At 50.8% G+C, this 20402-nt stretch overlaps 3 protein-coding genes, 1 long non-coding RNA gene and 1 other non-coding gene across 5 annotated transcripts; 2 read left to right on the top strand and 3 right to left on the bottom strand.

Moving 5' to 3' along the window:
* Positions 1–52: 52 nt before the first annotated feature.
* On the top strand, positions 53–144 carry TRNAR-UCU (transfer RNA arginine (anticodon UCU)). The gene is given in 2 exon segments: positions 53–89; positions 109–144. It is a non-coding gene; the product is annotated as a tRNA-Arg (tRNA).
* A 1477-nt stretch (positions 145–1621) lies between these two features.
* COQ4 (coenzyme Q4) lies at positions 1622–7187 on the bottom strand. The gene is made up of 6 exons (XM_064677036.1): positions 6791–7187; positions 6210–6306; positions 4480–4582; positions 4230–4359; positions 3353–3446; positions 1622–2797 (listed from the first exon to the last, which is right to left on the bottom strand). The coding sequence occupies exons 1-6, from the start codon at positions 7158–7160 to the stop codon at positions 2635–2637; spliced, it is 957 nt and encodes a 318-aa protein (XP_064533106.1). The 5' UTR covers positions 7161–7187; the 3' UTR covers positions 1622–2634.
* Positions 7182–11485, top strand: TRUB2 (TruB pseudouridine synthase family member 2). Its single transcript, XM_064677037.1, has 8 exons — positions 7182–7319; positions 7414–7560; positions 7672–7746; positions 8219–8280; positions 8582–8663; positions 9209–9281; positions 9714–9850; positions 10610–11485. The coding sequence occupies exons 1-8, from the start codon at positions 7226–7228 to the stop codon at positions 10897–10899; spliced, it is 960 nt and encodes a 319-aa protein (XP_064533107.1). The 5' UTR covers positions 7182–7225; the 3' UTR covers positions 10900–11485.
* A 1907-nt stretch (positions 11486–13392) lies between these two features.
* On the bottom strand, positions 13393–16531 carry SWI5 (SWI5 homologous recombination repair protein; the record flags this gene model as incomplete). Its single annotated transcript, XM_064677097.1, is given in 6 exon segments — positions 13393–14093; positions 14537–14631; positions 15617–15738; positions 16155–16203; positions 16307–16425; positions 16427–16531. Coding segments are annotated over 6 exon segments (555 nt in total), but the record flags the coding sequence as incomplete, so codon positions are not given.
* Positions 16532–16584: 53 nt separating this feature from the next.
* On the bottom strand, positions 16585–20386 carry LOC135425099 (uncharacterized). Its single transcript, XR_010435477.1, has 2 exons — positions 19733–20386; positions 16585–18890 (listed from the first exon to the last, which is right to left on the bottom strand). It is a non-coding gene; the product is annotated as an uncharacterized LOC135425099 (long non-coding RNA).
* Positions 20387–20402: the final 16 nt, after the last annotated feature.

Here is a 20402-nt window from a genome sequence, read left to right as displayed (position 1 = left end):
GCGGGCGCGGCGCCGGCGGGAAGAGGCGGTGAGGGCGGCGCGGCTGAGCAAGGGCTCTGTGGCGCAATGGATAGCGCATTGGACTTCTAGCGCTGTGTGACGGGAGTCATTCAAAGGTTGTGGGTTCGAGTCCCACCAGAGTCGCATTTTGCCGCCGGGGCGCGGTGATCGCTCCCGGGGCTCCGCGGCTGGAACGCGCCGGGGGGACCCCGCGTTAGCCCCCGGGCGCTGCCGCCGCGCGGGGTCCGCCCGCCCTGGGGACACCGTGGATGGGGAGCTCCGTTTTGGCACCGGAGCCGGAGGGCGCAGCCTTGCCAAGGAACCAATAACCAGGCACCGCTGCCAGCTTTTCAGGAGTTATTCTTATCGCGTCACCGCACAGCCATGGTGGAGCTGCCACTTGCCCACAGCGAAGATGTCCCCTCCAAAAAAAGCATTTTCACGTGGCTGGTGTCTGCCCTCCCAAAATCACACCACCGCCCCCCCCTCCCCGCCGCCTTCCTTCCCGCAGGCTCCACAAAAGGCGGCTGCGGGATCAGGAGCCGCGGAGGCCGTTACATGATCCGGGCTCAGCAGATGCCGTTTAAAATTACATGACGAGCCATTTCTGTAGCGCTGGCACCAGCCCACCGAGCCACACGTGGCTGCGCGAAGGCGGCACCACCATCACTGGCAGCCTGAGCGCGGCACGGCCGCTCTAAATAACTCAAAATGCAGCAAAACCCTCTCTCGCGGCCATCACTTCCCACGGTTTCCTTGACTGCTGCTCACAGCTTCTGGAAGCAAAGCTTTGCTGCCCTTCGGTTTATCCACCTCAAGGCTCTGACACGTTTCCAATGCAGAAAAGCACATTTCTGGGTCATTTTAGAGGCAAATGTTTCTTTCATCTCGACCACTGCACTAGGACAACCCCCACGCTGTGCATTTTGCCAGCAGCTGAAGATTGTATTTATATGCTGTCCTTTAGCATCTGCTTGAAATAACTCTGGGGACCAAAGGGAGGCTTTAGACAAAACCCCAAAGACTGGCTGGTAGGATGATAGAGGGAGAAGTTAAAAACAGGGAGTCTGGGGGTATAGGAAGGAAGCCAGTCCCTCTGTTCCCAGGTCTGCTCTTAAACATAGAAAACCAAGAGTTTCCCCCTCCTCAGTCTCCTGGTATGGAGCAACTCCTGGTCACCCTGTCAGCCCCTGCTCCTGCCCCTCTGCTCCAGCATCCCACACGAGACTGGGACAGGGCCAGTGAAGCTGACAGCAGGGCAATCTCATGTCTCCCATTTGCCACCAAAAGAGAAACCCCTTCCCCCCTAAGGAACCAGGATCACTTTAGGAAGCCCTCAGCCTCCTCCTGCTCAAGGAGCCAATTAACAGCCCATCTTCCCCAAATCCATCTGAAAGACGCAATTCCACAGCCATTTGCTGATCCCGAATATCCCAGCTGGAAGACGCAGTTCCCACAGTCCATTTGCCCTGATCCCCAGGGATATATGGCCATGCACGTGCCCTGACATCATCTACCACCACAGAGAACAGCAGAACCTGCTGGAGCCAAAAAAAAGGTGAGCTTTCACATCAGATCTCCCCCTCAGGAGGGGAGAAGGGACAGGAGAGGGGTGATGAACCACAGGCTCCACCATGGATTTTATTAAGCAAGAAGGAATTTCAACAGCAAACACACACACACAAAGAGCCCCTGGCCTGGTGGTTCTCTACCCTCACATCCAGCAACTCTGCTCCCTGGCTGCTGGCAGTCTGGAGCCCTGTTAATTAACCCAGACAGCAATCAGCTCCCAGACACAGCACGAGCAGATGCCATTTCTGAGCTCTCTGGAGCCAACTCCTTATTCCTAATTGTGTCGTACTGTTGCCCAAGGAGGGGATGATTCCTATTGAAAACCCAGCACAATCATGTGGATTTCATAATTTTTGACTGGAAAGGACTACAGAGAGACACAGCAGACTGGGATTGGCTCTCAAACAGCCAATCCAGCGGGGATAATATCCAAAAGTATTTCCCTGCCTGGCCCCATGGGCACACAATCACACACTGTCTGGTCTCCAAGGCATGAGTGAAGAACATCCCATATGACCCAACAGGAGACCAGGTAAGCACCTGTACAAGATGAGATGTCACCACTGTACACACCCAACCTGCCCCTGTGCTACTTTGGAAATCAGTGGTTTAGCTCCAGTCCAGGACAACTCCAAGATTTTAAGCCTTGATCTTCCTGGGGAAGGTGGGAGGAAGGATTTACCTGCACAGGCCCAGAGCTGCAGAAGGCCAAGGCACCAGTTTGCTGCAGTGTGCTCCCTCTCCATCCCAGCATTTGGGAGCATCAGTACTGGAATGCTGCTGCCAGGGGACCTGAGCAGCCAGACCCAGCTGGCAAAGGCACATCAGGGCTTGACATCCCTGAACCAAAATCACAAACAGCAAAAGAAGTCCAGTTTTGGGCACAATCAAAAGGAGGTGCCACTTGGCCTCTTCCAACAGGATGGTGCCAGCTCTTGGCAGAAGAAAACTCAGCCCTCAGGTCCATGGAGCCACGCTGCACTCCCAGGCAGGAGGATACGGAGCAGGGCAGGGAATGGCTGTTGTCTGACAACGGGGATCCCCTGTGCCCTCCCTAAACTCTCACACTCGAATGGCCGGGGGAGGGAAGATGCCGATCTCCTCCCGCAGGGACTCCACTGGCTGCTCCCAGCGCTGCTCATAGTAGACATTCAGGACACAGCTGGCGTTGAGCCCACTCCGGATTGCCCAGGGCACCAGCTCAGTGGCCAGGACCTGCAGCTTTCTGGAACAAACAATACAGGTGGTGGCAGTTTTGATATCCGTACTTTGGTTTTGATTTCCTTCTCCAAGTTCCCATTGCAGGCAGGTGCCAAACCCATGTGTCTCATGTATCCTTCTACCTTTCTATCATCCCCTCTGTTTAACTCACAGGGAAAACTGAGGCACAGAAGAGGATGGTGTGCCAGGATGGTTACAGTCAGCACCAAACCCAAGACCAGAACTCAGGTTCTGCAACTGCTGGGCCACCAAAACAGATGTGCAGGGGCAAGGGATAGCTGTCAGTGTGGTGAGGGACCTGCTGGCCCTCAACACATGCCAAGGCCTGGAAATTGCTCCTGCCTGGCACAGGGGGTTGGTGTTGAATGCAGACTAGGCATCAGGTTCTGCTTTAGCGACCAGGCAAAGCCGTGCCTCCCGCTGTCACTGCTTCCCTGGGGAAGAGGGATCCCGGACTGACTCCCCCCTGCAAACCAGCAGTGTCCCCTCTTCATCCCCAGAGGACGTGGGGAAGCACCACCCAAGCTGGCACATCCCCAGGGCAGAGCCGGGCGCCTACCGTGCGCTGAGACGGACGGGGCCGAACGCTGCTCCCAGGACACACATGGGCAGCCCTGTCTGGACGGCTTCGAACCACTTCACCACAACCTCACCTGGGAGGGAGCAGGGAGGCCATGAGCAGGCAGAACACCTGGGTCAAGGGCCGGACAGGGCCCTGAGGGCCTGCAATGCAGGCTGCACATCTGCCTTTCCTGAGGATGGCTACTCAGGAATGCTTCCCAAGGCTGGTCGTGGCCTCATTCTGTGCCAGGATGAGCCTTGTCACAAACCACCCACCCTAAAGGGACAGCACCCTGTGAGCTTGGGGAACAGGCAGGCCAACTCCCTGCAGATCTCTAGCAGTGCCATTGCCTGATGGTCTGTGTGGCTCTCTTGGTCTCCCAGCACAGGACAGGCCTTTTACAAAAGCTTCTGGGGCTCAGCCAAAGCCTGTGTAGGAGACCTGTCACACCAGTTCCCACAAGAACCAGTAAGACTCCACTTGTGACTTGCTGTTGAGTCAGACACAAAACGAGGGCAAAGGACAGGGAGACGTGCAGAGAAGGAGCAACGAGGAGCCCCCTTCTGCCTTCACACAGAGCTTGCGAAACATCCCTCCCTCTGTGCCACCCTCCCTGCCAGGCAGCAACCACCCACCCAGCAGCTGCCTGTGCCCAGGGCTTGGGCAGAGCACCTCCCAGCAGGGAAAAGGTGACATCCCATGGCCTCTTGGTCACCACAGAGCCAGTGATGAAGGACAGTGATGATGCAAACCTCCCCACACACCAAACTGGGCTGAGGATCGAGGAGTCCGACAGGCCTCCATTCCTGGGAGAGGCAGCCGAGAAGCATCGGTGGTGTTTGGCAGTGCAGCCCCCTGAGCCCGTGCTGCTCACCCAGCATGTTAGTTGGCATGCCCAGGAGGGTGTGCATCAGGTCGTGGACTTCCCGGTACCTCTGGATCACATAGGCCAGCTCTTCATCATCAACAAACTTGGGTGGCATCCGGGTGTCCGGAGAAACCTTCTGCAAATCCAAAGAGGTCCAACTCAACTCTGTGGCTCCAATCTCCATCTAAAGCACGCCTGTGCTCCCAGCACAGGGATCAGCCACAGAAATCTGCACACCACAAAACCCCACACTCACATTGTCCTCCAAGAACCGGACGTACTCCCGGCCCAGCGAGCCATCCGGCAGCCCCCGTAGCCTGGACATGTCCAGGGTGGAGAGACGGATGCAAGGCCGTTCCCTGAAAGCAAAACACAGGTCACTGAGACCCTCAGTGAAACCCACAGCTGGGGGTCCTGGAGAAAAGGAGCCCTTGGAAACTGCCATCCCATGCCTCTGCTTTTTCCTTTTGCGGATCCTGACTCCTCTCTGCAGGGTCAGCCCTGTCTGCATTCCTGTTGCTGAGGCTGGCACACAAATTGCTTAAGGGATCTACCTGAAGCCTTGGCAATAAAAGGGTTTTCATCTCGTGCCCCTGCAGCAGCTCTGGTGGGAAAAACACCGGTGTCCTCTGCACTGAAACACTGCTGCTGTGTGTGCTGCCAGCCAGGCACAGCCTCCAGCAACAGCCAGCCCTGCAGAGCAGAGCTCTTTAGTGTCCCTGCAAAGCAGCCAGAGCTTCAAAGGAACAGCCCTAAAGAGGGGAGGGAATTTGTTCTAAACACAGGTTTAATTTCAATCCTGCTCAGACTTTCACCACCAGCCACATGGCAGCCATACATGGAAAGGTCTCCTCTCCACGTTGTTGGCAAACAGGTGCCTCACAGCCCTGGAAGTAAACAAAAGCCTATTTCCATGGACAGGGTAAACACTTCCCATGATAAAAGACCTGCAGTGGATCCAGGAGCTTCTCAGCTCCTGGAGCAGAGGTGCCACAGAGATAAGCAGGACTAGCACCTGCTTCACGCTGGCTGCAGACACTTCCTTGTGTATTTGGTGTGAAAGGGACCTCAGAAGCTTGGGGGATAAAAAAAAAAGACTTGTGTGCACAAATGGGACCCCTAAAAATCCCTGCAACACCACAGGACAAGGAGCAGGTGGGGATGTCCCTCCCCAGCCCTCAGTGCCTTTGCTGTCCCCTCTCCCTGGGCAGTTCCTCTGGCTCTCAGCCCCATCCTGGTGCTCTTAATGCTTTTCCAGGTCAACATCCAGAGCCAGGATCAGGCTGCTCTGCACAAACATATGGCAAAAGGCAGCTTTTCCCCAGCCCCTGTGTGGCACAACCCAAACAACACACAAGAGGCAGGTGTGACACATGACAGGGAGCAGGGAGAAGGCAAGCAGATACACAGTGAAAGCTTGGTTAATAAGAGAAATCCCTCCTGGCCTTCAGCCTGGCTGTGCTCAACAAGTCCCTGCAGACATGGAAGCAAAAGTGATCGAGTCTTAACAAGGAAACAAAAGCTCATTTCACAGCTTGGGGAGATGCTGTTGAGCACTGGGAAAGAAAATATGGAGGTGTCTAAGGAGGAGACAGACCAACAGAGATGAAGTCTCCAACGCAAGGAGGTGCAGCAGCAGGCACAGGGAAGAAATCAATGGGTGTGGTGGGTTCTTATTGTTGCTTAGCATCCACATCCATGGATTTCTCCTCTGCGCCTGCTGCTGCATCTCCTGGTGTTGGCAGCTGCCAGTTCCAGCAGTGAAGCAGAACAGACAGGCAGCAGTGTCCGCCCTTAGACATGTCACAGGGCTCCTGGGATCGTTCAAAATAAAGTGAAATAAACAGCCTGGAGGGTTAGAGCTAACTAAATGCCTGGGTTGCTTTCAAGCTCTCCCCTCACAGGGCCCAAGGAATGTGCTTGGTGTTGTGTCTCCCTCCCCACAGGAACCACAGGGTGAGGGCGGGAGGGATGCGAGGGACGCACTGGAGGATGCGGTAACCTTCAGGGTGGTGCTTCATCTTGTCTCGCAGGTTGGGCAGGGCCAGGCAGCCTGTGGTCTCCCCAAGGACTGCCACCATGTCTGAAAGAGAGACCAGAGAGTGACCCAAGAGCGGTTTTTGCAACACCCAGCTGTTCCAGGTTGGCAGGTGAGGAAATAAGGCAATGGACCCATTGACCAGGAGCAAGCAGGAAGCCCGTGGCAAAGTGGGGACCCCACAAACCACAGATCTTCAGCCTCAGGGGCTTACTCTGCCCTGGTGTCACCCCCATGACCCTTCCTGGGGATGGGAGGTAGGTGCAGGCATGAGACCTGAGGGACCATAGAGGAATGAGACAGGGCTGGGTGGCATCACAGTCATGAGGAGGCCACTGGGGTGTGTTTGGGTTCCTCAGCCCCTCTCTTCCACAGCTTCCTGGCCTGGGCCAGCTCTCAGCCCTGCACTTATCCCATAACTAAAGGTCTTACCCAACAGAGGGAGAAATAAACTCCTGTGAAGCTTTTAGGAGACACGGGGCGGGATCTGCCGGACGTGTTTGGCAGGCACTGCCCTGGCCGGGCTTACCGTGTCTGTAGGGGTCATAGAGCGCCATGACCGCGGAGCCGGCGGCCAGCAGCGCCTTCTGCAGCGGGCTGGTGGGGATGTGGCTGGGGTAAAGCTGGTGCCACCCTTCCTCCTCCTCCTCCTCCTCCTCCTCCCCGGTGTGTCCATCCCAGCCCCGCGGATCGCTGTGGCTCAGCCGGGCTGTGCCTGCGGGGAGCACCGGGTGAGGGACCGGCCCAGGGGAGGGACAGACCCGGGTGAAAGGCCGACCCGAACGCCGCAGGGGCTGCGGTGGGGCCGCCGGGAAGCACTCGCCCGGGGAGCCGGGACCCGCCCGCAGCAGCGGGACCCCCCGCACCGCTCCCACCGCCCGCAGCAGCAGCCGCCGCATCCCGGCCCGGCCCCGGCGCTGCCCCGGAAGCGCCCGGACGGGGCGGAGCGGGCGGGGAGCGCGGCATGGCGGGGCCGGCCGGGCTCTTCGCCGTGTACAAGCCGGCGGGGGTGGCCTGGTGCCGCGTCCGAGAGGCGGTGGAGACGCGGCTGCTGCGCGGTGAGCGCGTCGGGGCCGGCGGCGGGACCCGTCCCATCGCATCCCCGGGGGTCGCCGGCCGCCCCTGACCGCCCCCCCCCGCATCTCTTTGCAGAGCTGAACGCGGCGCCGAGACGCGCCCCGCGGCAGCAGATCCGCTTCCTACCGACACCGGCACCGGCATCGGCACCGGCACCGAGCGGTGGCGGGGCCCTGGAGCTGGTGCCTACCAGGGTGCCAGTGCTGGCCGACCACCCCCTCGGTAAGGCTGGGGGAGGTGGGAGTGGTAGGAGCATCGGGATGGTGGGAGCACGGGAATGGTGGGAGCCCCGGGCGGGCTCCGTGAACTGACCTCCCGCTGTCTCCGTTGCAGTCCAAGGCCCGCGGTTCAGGAGGCTGAAGATCGGAGCGGGTCACCGGCTGGACGTGAAGGCTTCAGGAGTCTTCGGTGGGTCTCATCCTGGAGTGGCACCATGTTCTGCGAGGTGATGGGTTTCTGCAGGGGGAAGAAGTGGTGGAAGCTCAGCCACTGCACAGTGTCAGCCCTCGGGTCTCACAGCCCAGCGACCCCTCACCCCCAGCACACAGGGCTTTGCTCGGGGACTCCAAGCTCCTGAACTGCCACATAACCCCCCATCTCTGCTCTACCACCTGAACTGGCTTTGCTGTGTCACTGCTGAGTGTTTGCCCAAGTACCCAGCTGTAAAGTTCCGGAGAAATCCAAGAACTCTGGTTACAGCCTTAAAATTTTCATGACAGGCAACCATTTGGGGGTCTAATTGCACTGCTCAGACATGACTCCTAAGGAGATACATCCCTGTCCAGGGGAAAGAGTGGTGCGAGCGTGCAGTGCTCTATAAATGCAGATCAGTGACTTCATGAGTGGCTGAATAACAGGTTCCCCATTTTCTGTGTTTCAGTGCTTGGCATTGGCCATGGGAACAAGCTGCTCACTGACCTGTACAACTGCCACCTGACCAAGGTAGGTGCTGGCTCTGAACGGCCTCAGAACATTGGAGGGTGATTATACCCTTGGTCCTGGACTTTGTGATGGTGGTTCTGCTCTTGAGTCTCAAGCCTACCAACGCTTCTGAGAGCTTTTCAAGGTGCAGAATGTTGCCCTTCCCGTGAGCATCCACTCATGGCCTTTAGAGCCCCGGATGCTGCTGTCTCTGTGTGCAGCACTCGTAGCCTGCACTCCTCGCAGCTGCACGGCACAACACTGCTACTCAACTGCTGGGAGTATTTCTTTGATTAAACTGTGCTCTTTGCCTTTCTTCCAGGTTTACACTGTTGGTGGGCTGTTTGGTAAAGCCACTGATGATTTCTCAGACACAGGGAAGCTAATAGAGAAGACAACATTTGGTAAGAAACTGATTTTATGTGGTTTGTTTTTTTTTTAAAATACAGAACACCAAACAGCACACTAACTGCAAAGCATTTAACCAGGTGAATTGCACAACAAAAGCTGCTCCTTACATGGTTTCTGTTTGTTATTGATGTTGTAGTCCACTTGTTCTAAATATAACACAATATAAAATATAAAAGCCAGTATAAGTGCTGGCCACAGTCATTGCTACTGGGTTGGTCAAGACCCAGATCTCAGTAAATCACACTTGGTGATAGCAGTTAAAAGCTTTCATTGAATGAAACTCTTCGAACACCCGATAAACTGGAGCATCGACATCCTGAAATCAATTAAGCAGAGTAACTCTTCCCTTTGCAGTCCAGTGCTGTGCTGCTCCATGTGCAGCCAGAGAAAGTGGCTCTGCTGAGGCCACCTCTCATCAGCCCCTTTTGATGTGACTGCCCAAGGGACAGCAATACCTCGGTGGCACGTTTCAGGCTGCTCTCTCTTTCCAGTTTCTGGGTGGATAATCGAGACTTTGTTTCTGCCTTAATATTTGCAGATCATATCACAAGGGAGAAGCTGGAACGGATTCTCGCTGTCATTCAAGGGACAAATCACAAGGCCCTGCTGATGTGGGTATCCAAGGGGGAAATGAGCTGACCTGATCCCACTGCCATATGCTGGTCTTTAAAACAAATGAGAGGGTTTTGTTTCCCATAATCGAAGTCTTTAAAGGTTGGAATGCTTGCCAGGGGCAGAGAGGAGTTACTGGGAGTGCTCTGGTGAGAGGCTGCAGTTAAGTGTCCTTGTATCCGGAAATCTCCAGCTGTTTTTAGACCGATTTGCTACATTAGGGCTGACAAAAATATCTTGCACACATGACCAGGTACCTCCCTCCCAAACTGTGCTACACTACTGACAGTATTAAAATATATGCAAAAACTCAACAGAGAGGCAGTTTCAAGAACAAAAACTGCAGCTCTGCTTTGTTGGGAGTGGAGATATTTTGAACCCCCTTGGAGAGAAGTACTAAATGTCTGTTCTGCCCCTTTTTGTTTTTCCAGGTATTCTAACATTGATATGAAAACACAAGAGGCTTACGAGCTGGCTGTCAAAGGGTTGATTCGTCCCATGGATAAAAGCCCCCCGATAATCACAGCGATCCGATGCCTCCAGTTTGCACTTCCAGAATTCCAGCTAGGTAGGACTGGCCCAGAATGTCCTGGGGAACTCTGTGTTATGGCAAATAAGTTGGTAAAATTCAGTTTCTGAATTGTGATTTAATGCCAAATAACTTGGTGAGAATTTCTCATCAACTTGTAACTGCTAATCCCTGCAGAAAATTTGAAGGATTTGTAGTTTCCAAAGTCACCAAAGCATCTCCTCTTTTGATGAACTCTTCAGGGTGGCTGAAAGATTCTTTGGTAGGGGAAGATCTGGAATCTTCACAGTACTGAAGCCGCTCTTGTAAATCCATCCAGCTGTATATCCATTTAATTTCCCTGCCAGTTCCAGATCAAAGTCTGAGGCCAGAAAATTTGCATCGTGAATACCTAAAGGACAAAATTCTTCTTATCCCAATGATTCAGTGCAATGCATTTCAGTGCTGGGTTGTTGGGGTTTTTTAAAGCATGGTTTGCTTTCCTGCATCCAATCTCCTTCTCCTCACAAACTATTTGCCTTATTAAAAAAGTGCCTTTTATTTTCACCTTTGAAATACCTAAATTTCTACATTATTCTCTTGTATTTATGGGCTTGTTTTCCTAAAGTATTCACTCTGGGTGAGGCTAAGACACCCTGCAGTATTCCAGAAAATCATAATCCACCCATGCTGTATCTTAAATAGTGCCTTCTGCCAAACCAGTTCTCTCAGCCTAACTGCAAGTGATGTCTGGATTTACAAAGTCTGAGCTTGTGTCAAAGCTTTGCTGCTTCTGAAGGAATCTCTCTGTCCTCCTAGAAATCCACTGCTTGCATGAGACCCAGCAGTACCTCCGGAAGGTGGTTCACGAGATCGGCCTGGAGCTGAAATCCTCGGCCGTGTGCACACAAGTGCGGAGAACGCGCGACGGGGTTTTCACGCTGGACGATGCCCTGCCCAGAACCCAGTGGGACCTGCGGAGTATCCAGGCTGCCATTCGGAACTGTCGGCTCAAAGTGGAAACAGAGATAGAGAAAACACTGGGACATGGGGATAACAGTCCTGTTCATCAGCTGGATGTGCAGACGGCCCACGGTGCAGACAGCTGAGAGTGCTGAGGGGGGACATCCATGAGCAATCCCTGCAGCAATCCCTGATGGACAGCAGAAGGAAAGAGGTTAATTGCAGTTCACTTCCACCCTTTCCTTGAGATGACTTTAATCAGAGGCTTTCTTTTTTTTCCCAGTGACAGGCTGTATCAGTTTTTTGAAAGCATCACAAACAGTTCATTAACGGGAGGTAGCTGTGCCAAAATTCCTGTTGACTTTGAGAACATTAGGTTGCTAAGGGATATAAAAGCCCATTCCCAAATTGTTTAGCAGCAGGAAATAGCGTCTCAGAGAGCTGTATTCCCTTGACTGCACAGATTTGTTCCTTGCAACTGGCAGCATAACTTATCTACTATATGGATTTTATTTTCCCTCTGTTGCCTTAGAGTGTTTTCTTTCCATTAGCCCTGCTTTCAGACACAAGACTCAAGATCAGGCTAAATGAGGGATGTGCAGGAGAAAACAGCTTACCCAAAGCAATGCAAGGAAATGGTTATATCCAGAATAGGTGTGTGTGATGAGAAATGGCTTGTAATGGGGACTGATGCACAGGAGACACAAGAAATAAAACTGCAAGTGACCTAAAGGGGAAGAAGTGGCTGGTTCTTGGCTCAGTACTCATCCATGAATACACTGACTCATAAAAAATCCCACTATGTGCTACTTTTTTTGAATTCTTTTTTTTTCCCCTGAGGAGCCAAGGGTGTTGAGGGGTCTCTGGTATCCTGCTCTGCAGCAGCTCTGTGCAGACAGCATGTCCTGCCCTTTGGTGAAACTCTGTGAGCTCTGTGACACCACTTGGTCTCTGTCAGCTCGTTATAGCTGGGCCTAACTTAGCAGAAACACACTTCCTAAATTTAAGTTAAAAATGTGAATTACACTTACCATTATTGCACTCAGTGTTCTTCCAGCTCTACACTTAGTTAGTGAGTTGGGAGGTTTATTTATAGAAAGCAGATCTGTTCTGTTCCTCTCCTGGACTTGGGCAGAAGCCAGCGTATTTCATCCTCCAGGTGACAGCCATGAAGGTACAAGAGTAGCTCTGGGAAGGGCAGTCGGAGGGGCCATGATGAAGTACCTCAATGGCAACTGTGCAGTCCTGTCCTGAAGTATTCCAGGAATCATTTAGTCCCTGGAATCTCTCAGTGGTGGGTTTCCCTGCACAGAGCAGCCGGAAGAGCCGTGGAACGCAGCTGCCACCGCGTGGCAGAGCCACCGTGCCAGCAGCAGGGACTCCCCAAGGACATTCTGCTCTTGCTTCATGTTGTACTGTGGGTGTTTATCCTCCATGGACAAGGGAGTGGGATCAGGGCACCTTCCCCAGGCACTGTGCCCTGTGCTACCTGAAGTGTAACCCCTGTGCAGGACACTTGCACAGCTACAGCTGCAAGTTTTAGTCCCAGTGCTGCTACACAGATGGGAAGAAAACACGGACTTCTCACTCCTTAAATAACCTTCAGTAACTTTCCAGTGGACTATACTTCATCCCCACAGCTCACACCTAACACAAACTGAAGAATTCCCATACATACTTCCCATTGCAAAACCAAATTCCAGTTGCACGTGCCATTGCCAGAGGAACATTCTGGTTGGAACACTCCAGGCTGAACCAGTTCTTCCACACACAAAATACCAGCCAAAATAGCAGTGTTAATAACAAAGTTTGCATTTCCCAGTTCTTGCCTTCTTGTGATTTCCCCCCCCCCCTTAAAACTACTCCAAAACATGGGAATTTTCCTCCCTTGGCAGAGGAGTGTGGGATATACCTGTAACCATTCCCCCAAGAGTCCATTCTGATCTGGGCACAGTAAATACACTGCTCAGCTGCACATCAGCAGAGACCTGCTTGGATGAATCGTGGAATACACAGGCTGGCTCTGCCTCTGCTCGAGACCTCTCCCCACAGCTTTTGAGGCAAAACAAGATACTAATTAGTGATGTTTCTGTGCCAGGTCCAGAGCCAAGAGCACAAAAACAATTCTGTTCTCAGCAGCAGCCTTGTGACTGGTTCCTAGTCTCCAATCACAACAAAGATTAATTTGATTCAGATTTGGAAATAACGAGCAGACTGCAGCATGTGTCTGACTGAAGACTAGAGAGGAAACTCACTGGGCAAGAAGGTCCTAGAAAGTAGAAATGGGGAGAAGTACATCAAGCCTGAGTGAAAAAAGGACAAGGGATCTGCAGTCACCAGAGCACTTCATCACTTAGAACTGCCCAAGGCAGCCAAATTTAGTCTGTGCAGTCACCCTAACACTGACATTGAAACACTCGTGCTCCCAACATCATCACTGCCCAGGACAGCACTCGCTCTCAGTGACTCTGCACTTGGAGCAGAGAAAGGTGGTTCTGCACCTGCCCATTCCTGGGCAGTGCTGCCACCCAGTCGTCATGGACAGAAAACATCTCAATAACAGATGTTAGAGTTGCCTGAGAATGGTTTTAGAATTTGTTCCCAGGTTCATGTAATGTTTTAAAGGCTCTTAAAGTGAATTACTGAGAAATGTGAAGGCTGCTTTATTCAGATTGGACAATTAACACAACTTCACATTTTGCCATTTTACTACAGAAATTATACAAAACCTCCAGATACCAGAGCAGGTAAGTACAAAAATGCAGAACACCCAGAGTTCTCCAGATTTGACCATACAACAAAACCCCCAAACCACCACAACTTCAGCCCTCCCTCTGTGCTTCTGAGGGTTTTCCTTTCAAAGCAGCTATTACATTGGACATTTGTATGTCCTCACTTCCTCTATCCATTCAGTAACCAAACAGCCCCAGGATGTAGCAGGGAAACAAAAGCTTCATAGGAAGGGTCTCAACATCAACCTGAGTTACAACCTTACCAATTAAAAAAATAAAAATCTCGTTGATCAGGTAGTAGATGAAATTAACCCAAGTCCTACATCCCTTTCTCAACAGCAGAAAACAGCTGATAGATTCAACAACTTTCATGTTCCAAAGATTCCTAGGAACAAGCCTGTTAAACCACACCTGTGGCAATGCTACATTTAAATTAAAAATCCTTCAGAGGGCACCTTCTGCCTGTTCCAAACCAGAACGACACCAACACGTGTGCCCAGTGACAGTCACTTCTGCAGGATGTGGCAGCCTCCAGGTTCAGGACTAGTCACTGAGCTCCAAGTCATATTCAGGGTAGAGCTGTTTTGTAGTGACTCCTCGGATAACAGCTAGGAAGAAAAATACCATTGCTCTTATTAAAAATAGATCAGATCAGTAAGAAAAGTTGTGCTTTCCTGCCCTAACTACCCCACACAACCTCCCACAGCCAAGAAACCAACCCAAGGTTTTGCAGCTGTGCTGCCTGCTCGTCTCATCACTTTTGCTTTTTTTAAGCATATGAAGAAGAAAACTGACAAAAATTGGTAAGACTTTTCAAATTTTGGTAATCCATAGCAGAGACTAAAATACTGGTAAATAACAATTATTTCCCATGTTCAGTCCTGAAAACATGCCAAGAAAACAACAGAAGCATTTGTGCTTGCACAGTGATTGAGTAATACAAGCCTAGAGTCTGTAACACAAGCTCTGCCTCCGTGGTGCAGCAGCTTCTCTCTGTGTCTGTATGAAAACACCAACTAAAGAGTTCTCCAACAGCTTTCCCCTTCCTTACCCAGCTTGCCCAGCAGCATCTGCCCAGCATCTTTGATTTCATTGTACTCATGGAGCAGAGAGATGTGCTTCTCCAGTTCCCCCAGGCTGTAGCCTCTGTAAGATAACACCAGAAAGGTCACAAATGGCACAGAGGGATTGGGGGTTCCTGCTGCTGTGGGAGACACCAAAGCCTGGCCCCTCAAAAGCAGAAACTGAAGGCAGCAAGTGCAGTTGCTGCAAGTCATAAACATCAAAGCTCCAAATGAGCAGATTATTTTGAAAAAACCCTTATTTTGAGGGTTTTTTTTTGCCACATCAAGACAATTCACTCAAGTTCTCAGAATCAAGTAGAAACAGGAGAAGGCTGTGGTGAGTTCCATTTATATGTATCTCTAATCTCTAGCTAGGGAAAAAAAATTAAGAATCACAGAATCATTGAATCACTAAGGTTGGAAAATACCTTCGAGATCAAGTCTAACCTTTGACCAAACACCACCATATTAACTAGACCGGAGCACTGAGTGCCCCGTTCAGTCATCTCTTGAACACCTCCAGGGATGGTGACTCCACCACCTCCCTGGGCAGCCCCTTCCAATGCCTGACAATCCCTTCAGTGAAGAAATTCTTCCTGATGTCCAACCTGAACCCTCCCTGGCACAGCTTGAGGCCATTTCCTCTTGTCCTGTCACTAAAAGGTCTGTTTACCCTTAAGGATAAACCAAAAAGGGTTTTGCAACGGCCTTTGTTGTTTTGCCATTTCCATCCTATGCACTATACTTATCTTGGAAAATATCACTCCTTCACAACAAACAACAAATGGCTGAAATTATCTGTTCCCAGTTAACATGCAATTACCTCAGGAACATACAGGATAAAGCTTAAAATCCTCTTATGCAAGGTCCTAGTAAAACATGCTTTGCCTTACTAAATAAATTGGAAAGAATTCCCTCAGGTTCCATCACTCACGACAACACTGGAACCAACATTGCACCATAACAACGACGTCATCATACAAGGTCAGCTCTCAGCTCCAATTCCTGTTTTAAAAACAAAGATAATTCAGGCAACACAGTGAACATTGAGCTTGCCAAGGACATACTCGGACAATAATTGTGCAATTTCCTGGTCTAGAGCAAGGTCTTTCCTTTTCAGCTCTTCAATTTCACACCTCAGGGCTGCTTCGCTGGCTCCATTAGGTTGGAAGGAGCTTGAAGATGGGATCTGTAGAGCACAGAAGACATTTAAGAGCAACTCAGCCCTGGATAAGACACTACAGTGCTGTGGGCACGAATGGAAAAACAGTGTGTGTGCCGCTGGATAAAAGAGGAGAAAAAAAGGAAAAAAAATATCCCCTGGGCAAGGAGTGGGGAGCTTAAGTAAAACAGGGATCGGTCTATGTAGCATTAGGCTGCTCCATAACACATCCTACAGCACTCTGGAGATTTACAGCGTGAAGTGAAAATAAAAAAATCAAACTTTGGTTTTTACAAGCTCCCAGGAGGGGAGCTAAACTGCGGGGCCGGCACTAACTCAGGGAACGAGCGATTTCTCCCTCCAAGGAAAAACACTCCCCGCTGCGCGGGGCCGCCGTGGGGAGAGGACAGAGGACCCACCGCCCCCGCCCGGCGCGGACTCACCGGCGCCCTGAACCCGGCCGTGCCGCTCCGCCGGCCGCCGCCCGAGGCCCTGGCAAAGCAGAAGGAGCCGCGTCAGGGGCCGGGCACGGCCACCTCGGAGGGGACGCGGCCCGGTAGGGGAGGCGAGGGGGCAGCGGGGAACCGGCTCGTACCTCCTGGGCAGGGCCCGCGGCGGCGGGTGGCGGGGCGGGCTGCGGCCGGTGCTCGGCGGGACCCGCTCGGCCAGCGCTGAGGGCTCCGGGCTGAGGGCTCCGGGTTCGCGCCTCCCGCCTCACGGGCGCGGGAGGCGCCGCGGGGCACGCCGGGAACTGTAGTCCTGCTGCCGAGGAGCGCGCCGGGAGTTGCAGTACCCTGTCACGGCCCGGCCGCAGGTGACATTAGATGTGGCAGGACACAATTGTCCCTGTTATAGTCAAAGAGACCAAAAATCTTTCACATTTTAGATAAAATTTATTTATGATAAATGAGCAAAGCAGCGCTGGGCGGCCGGGAAATCTCCGCTCCACCAACGGTCCGCGAGTTTAGAGCGTTAGAGTCCGCCTCATATATATTTTGCCATTTCCTCCTTTTCAGTAGGCTCCTCCTTGTTTTAGACGTCATTAGTCCTTTCCACGCAGACTCCGTCCTGTTGCTAGGGGGTGGGTTCTTCTTTTTAGGTGGTCTTGGGATGAAGGCGGCAGGTCTTCCTCTCATTACCGTTGGTTGAACTTGGTACATGCGCCTGTACCTTTTGTCCTTCTTCTGTAACTCTATGCATTTCCTCCTTATAAGTACATTTAAGGTTTATAGCTAACATAACGGGATACAGCTTGCCATGGTAACATAATATTGCGGTTTGACATTTTGCAATCTAAGTGAATCGTGGACTACAACATTACAAATTTTATTTGATCAGCAAATTACCTGTCTTTGCCTTTATTTTGTTGGACAAGGGATGTAATTCCAGTTGCTGCCCCTGCTGTTCCCAGACCAAGGAGCATGGCAATAGTTATGGCAGTAAGTGGTTCTCGTTTTTGTATTCTGTGTTTATTACCATCCCAATGTTCTTTTGAATGGTAAAGGATTCGGGGTATTACAGTTATCTGTATACAAAATTCCTTGCTTTCGTTAAATATTTGTAAAGACAAGCAGGGGGTTAAACCGGTCTCTGAACATATCCACCATCCCCCTTCGCCAGGTATAGCCCTCTTGTTGTTTGTTTTATTAAGTCTCGGCATTTTCGAGCCACATAAGTTGTCTCTGGCTAGAGGTACTTTTCCTATGCATGTCCCATATCTGCTGATGTGCTGCATGGTGAGCCCAATTTTCTTTTCATTCCATTTACATTGTCCGGGATTGTCCTCTTTACTTAGGTTAAAAGTAACATTTAGTCCTATTCCTTCATATAAGGGTGGTCTTACATCATAGCACAACTAACAACTTAGAGCAGCATTTGGGTTTGTATGATTAAGAGCTTGGTATGCAGTTTGCACTAATTTCCACAAAGGATTAGTCTCAACAAGTTCTGAGGTTTGTAATGTTCTTGGTTGTGACCGTAATGTTACTGGTTACATTATTTTTGATTATTCTATCTTTCAATACTTTATTTGGTCCCACCTGCTAGGGTTCTTATTGAGGTTTTCCTTTTCTAATCAAAATTAAACCCCCTCTATCTGTTCCAGGTTCCCAGTATCTGACTCCCCAAGTCTTTCCTATTAGCCATCCTGGGTCTTCTGGTTGCATTACCTGAAGGATTATATGAGTACAATTACTATATCCTATGGATCCCCCAGACAAATCCACTTGTGGATGCTTGCAGCCTGGTGGTCCCCATGTTGTTGTCAGGTATTTATCTCGGACAGTAGGGACCCAGGCAGAAGCAATAGTGACACACTTCCAATATGCACAATAATATTGATTACGAGAGTTACAATACCCCTTTCCTGGATTAGATGCAGGACAAAAATAATAAGGCTTCTGGTTTAAGCAACGTTGTAGAGGTACCATTTGGCACAGTGTAACAGAGAAGCTAGGAGGTCCTGCTGTAAGATTTCGCCCAATTATTTTTTGATCGCCCAGTCTGGTAAGGGTCCATTCAAAAGGCTGCTGTGTTTCGCTTCCAATTGCCTGTGTTATATATATTAAACTTATGATCACTGGAACTTTACTCATTTTTGCAAATTGTAATTTAGTTTCCAGTTTGTCCCGGTGGTATTGGCAAAACAATTTACAGGTTTCTGTTTCAGCCCGTTGTCCCCTAGTAGGTATCAGGGTTATCTCGGCATTGCATACAATAAGGTTGTCTTTTAACTGAAACACAGGACCACTCTTTATTACACTGTAATAAATTTGCAAACAACCCAACCTAAATGTCCAGAAGTAGGGTGTTTTATGCAAGGTATCCCCCAGATGTTTTCTATTCTGGGGGTCTATTTCACAACACAAAGGGAAGACGTGAGGTGTTCCCGTTAACTTGTATAGTCCAGCCCCTCCTGTTTGATCAGGTATCCTTTCTCTACTCCAAGGTGCAAAATGTACCTCTCGTGAAGTGTTTCCAGGAGGTATTCAGAACCATTGATATAAACTATTTCTTACTTCCCTTCTGGGATGATTGATCCGCTGGCCTTGTCCTCTTTACCTTCATTCGGAGATCTCCCAGTTCAGACCTTACAGCCCATTCTGTGGGAGGTGGTTCTACTGGTCCCTTGACCCGAGTTGCATGAGTCCAACCTCTCTCGGCAGTACAGATTGCTGCATCTGTGGTAAGAAGAACAACAAAAGGTCTTTCCCAACGAGGGGTCAATGAGGATTCTCTCCAGGTTTTGATTAATACTTGATCTTCAGGCTGAATTTTATGTATAGATATGTCTAAGGGAGGTCGCTGAGTTACTAGTCCTTTCTTTCTCAATTCCTGTCTCCTCTTCATTAATTCAATTATATATTCTCTTAAAAGGGCATCTTCTACTTTTGGATTTTCCATTGGGGTTCCGAAATCATACGGCATTCCATACATCATTTCAAATGGTGAAATTCCCATGTCAGTGCGTGGTTGGGTTCGGATGTATAATAAGGCCAATGGCAAACACTTTATTCAATTCATTTTAGTTTCAATCATTAATTTAGTTAAATGTTTCTTTATTTCTCCATTCATCCGTTCAACTTTACCAGAACTTTGTGGATGCCAAGGAGTATGATATTCCCACTTGGTTCCAAAAAGCTCTACTGTTTCTTTAATTATTTTAGAAGTAAAATGTGGTCTTCTATCCAAATCTACCAATGCCATGGTACCATACCTTGGAATGATTTCTTCTAATAAAATTTTGATCACGGTCTTGGCCGTACATCGTGCTACTGGGAAAGCTTCTACAAAGCAGGTGAGATGATCTACCAACACTAGTAGGTATCGACATCTTCCTACTTTAGGTAGCTCAGTAAAATCTGTTTGTACTTTCTCAAAAGGAAACTCACACTCGTTTCCCTTCTTTCGTGGCTTACGCCCTCGCGGGCTGTAAGAACCGCGCTACCAGAAGGTCCACACTCCCAAAGCACGTCTCAATCGTTTAATCCCCGACCGAATGGAACCGCTTATAAATACTTACTCACCCCTGAGTCGTCGCTCGGATCTTACGGGGAACTGCAGTGTACTCCTTTGCTCATCCGCCTTAGATCTCGGTCGGATATCCAGAATCTGTACCGCAGAAGGCCCTCTCCAGGACCGTCTGGAGATGGAGTCCCGCAGGACAGAGGGTCTGGATCCAAATCGTTATAGTCAAAGAGACCAAAAATCTTTCACATTTTAGATAAAATTTATGACAAATGAGCAAAGCAGCGCTGGGCGGCCGGGGAGTCTCCGCTCCACCACCGGTCCGCGAGTTTAGAGTCCGCCTCGTATATATTTTGTCATTTCCTCCTTTTCAGGAGGCTCCTCCTTGTTTTAGACGTCATTAGTGCTTTCTACGCAGACTCCGTCCTGTTGCTAGGGGGTGGGTTCTTCTTTTTAGGTGGTCTTGGGATGAAGGCGGCAGGTCTTCCTCTCATTACCGTTGGTTGAACTTGGTACTTGCGCCTGCGCATCCCAGGGGCTGACCCGGCCCGGCTCCCCCCGGCGTTCGCTCGGTGTTATCGGGGCACTGCAGCAGCGGGACGGCGCCGGGTGTCACACGGCAGCCCGGGGTGTCTCCAGGGCGGAGGGTGTCACACCAGCGAGGGTGTCCCGGAGAAGGGGCGTCACCGCGGGGTGTCCCGCGTTGTGAGGGTGTCACCGCGGGT

Source organism: Pseudopipra pipra, chromosome 20 (genome assembly GCF_036250125.1).
Source record: "Pseudopipra pipra isolate bDixPip1 chromosome 20, bDixPip1.hap1, whole genome shotgun sequence".
In the NCBI taxonomy this organism is placed as follows: Eukaryota; Metazoa; Chordata; class Aves; order Passeriformes; family Pipridae; genus Pseudopipra; species Pseudopipra pipra.
The sequence above is the reverse complement of the archived record's forward strand: the minus strand, read 5'-3'. Positions and strand labels throughout refer to the sequence as shown.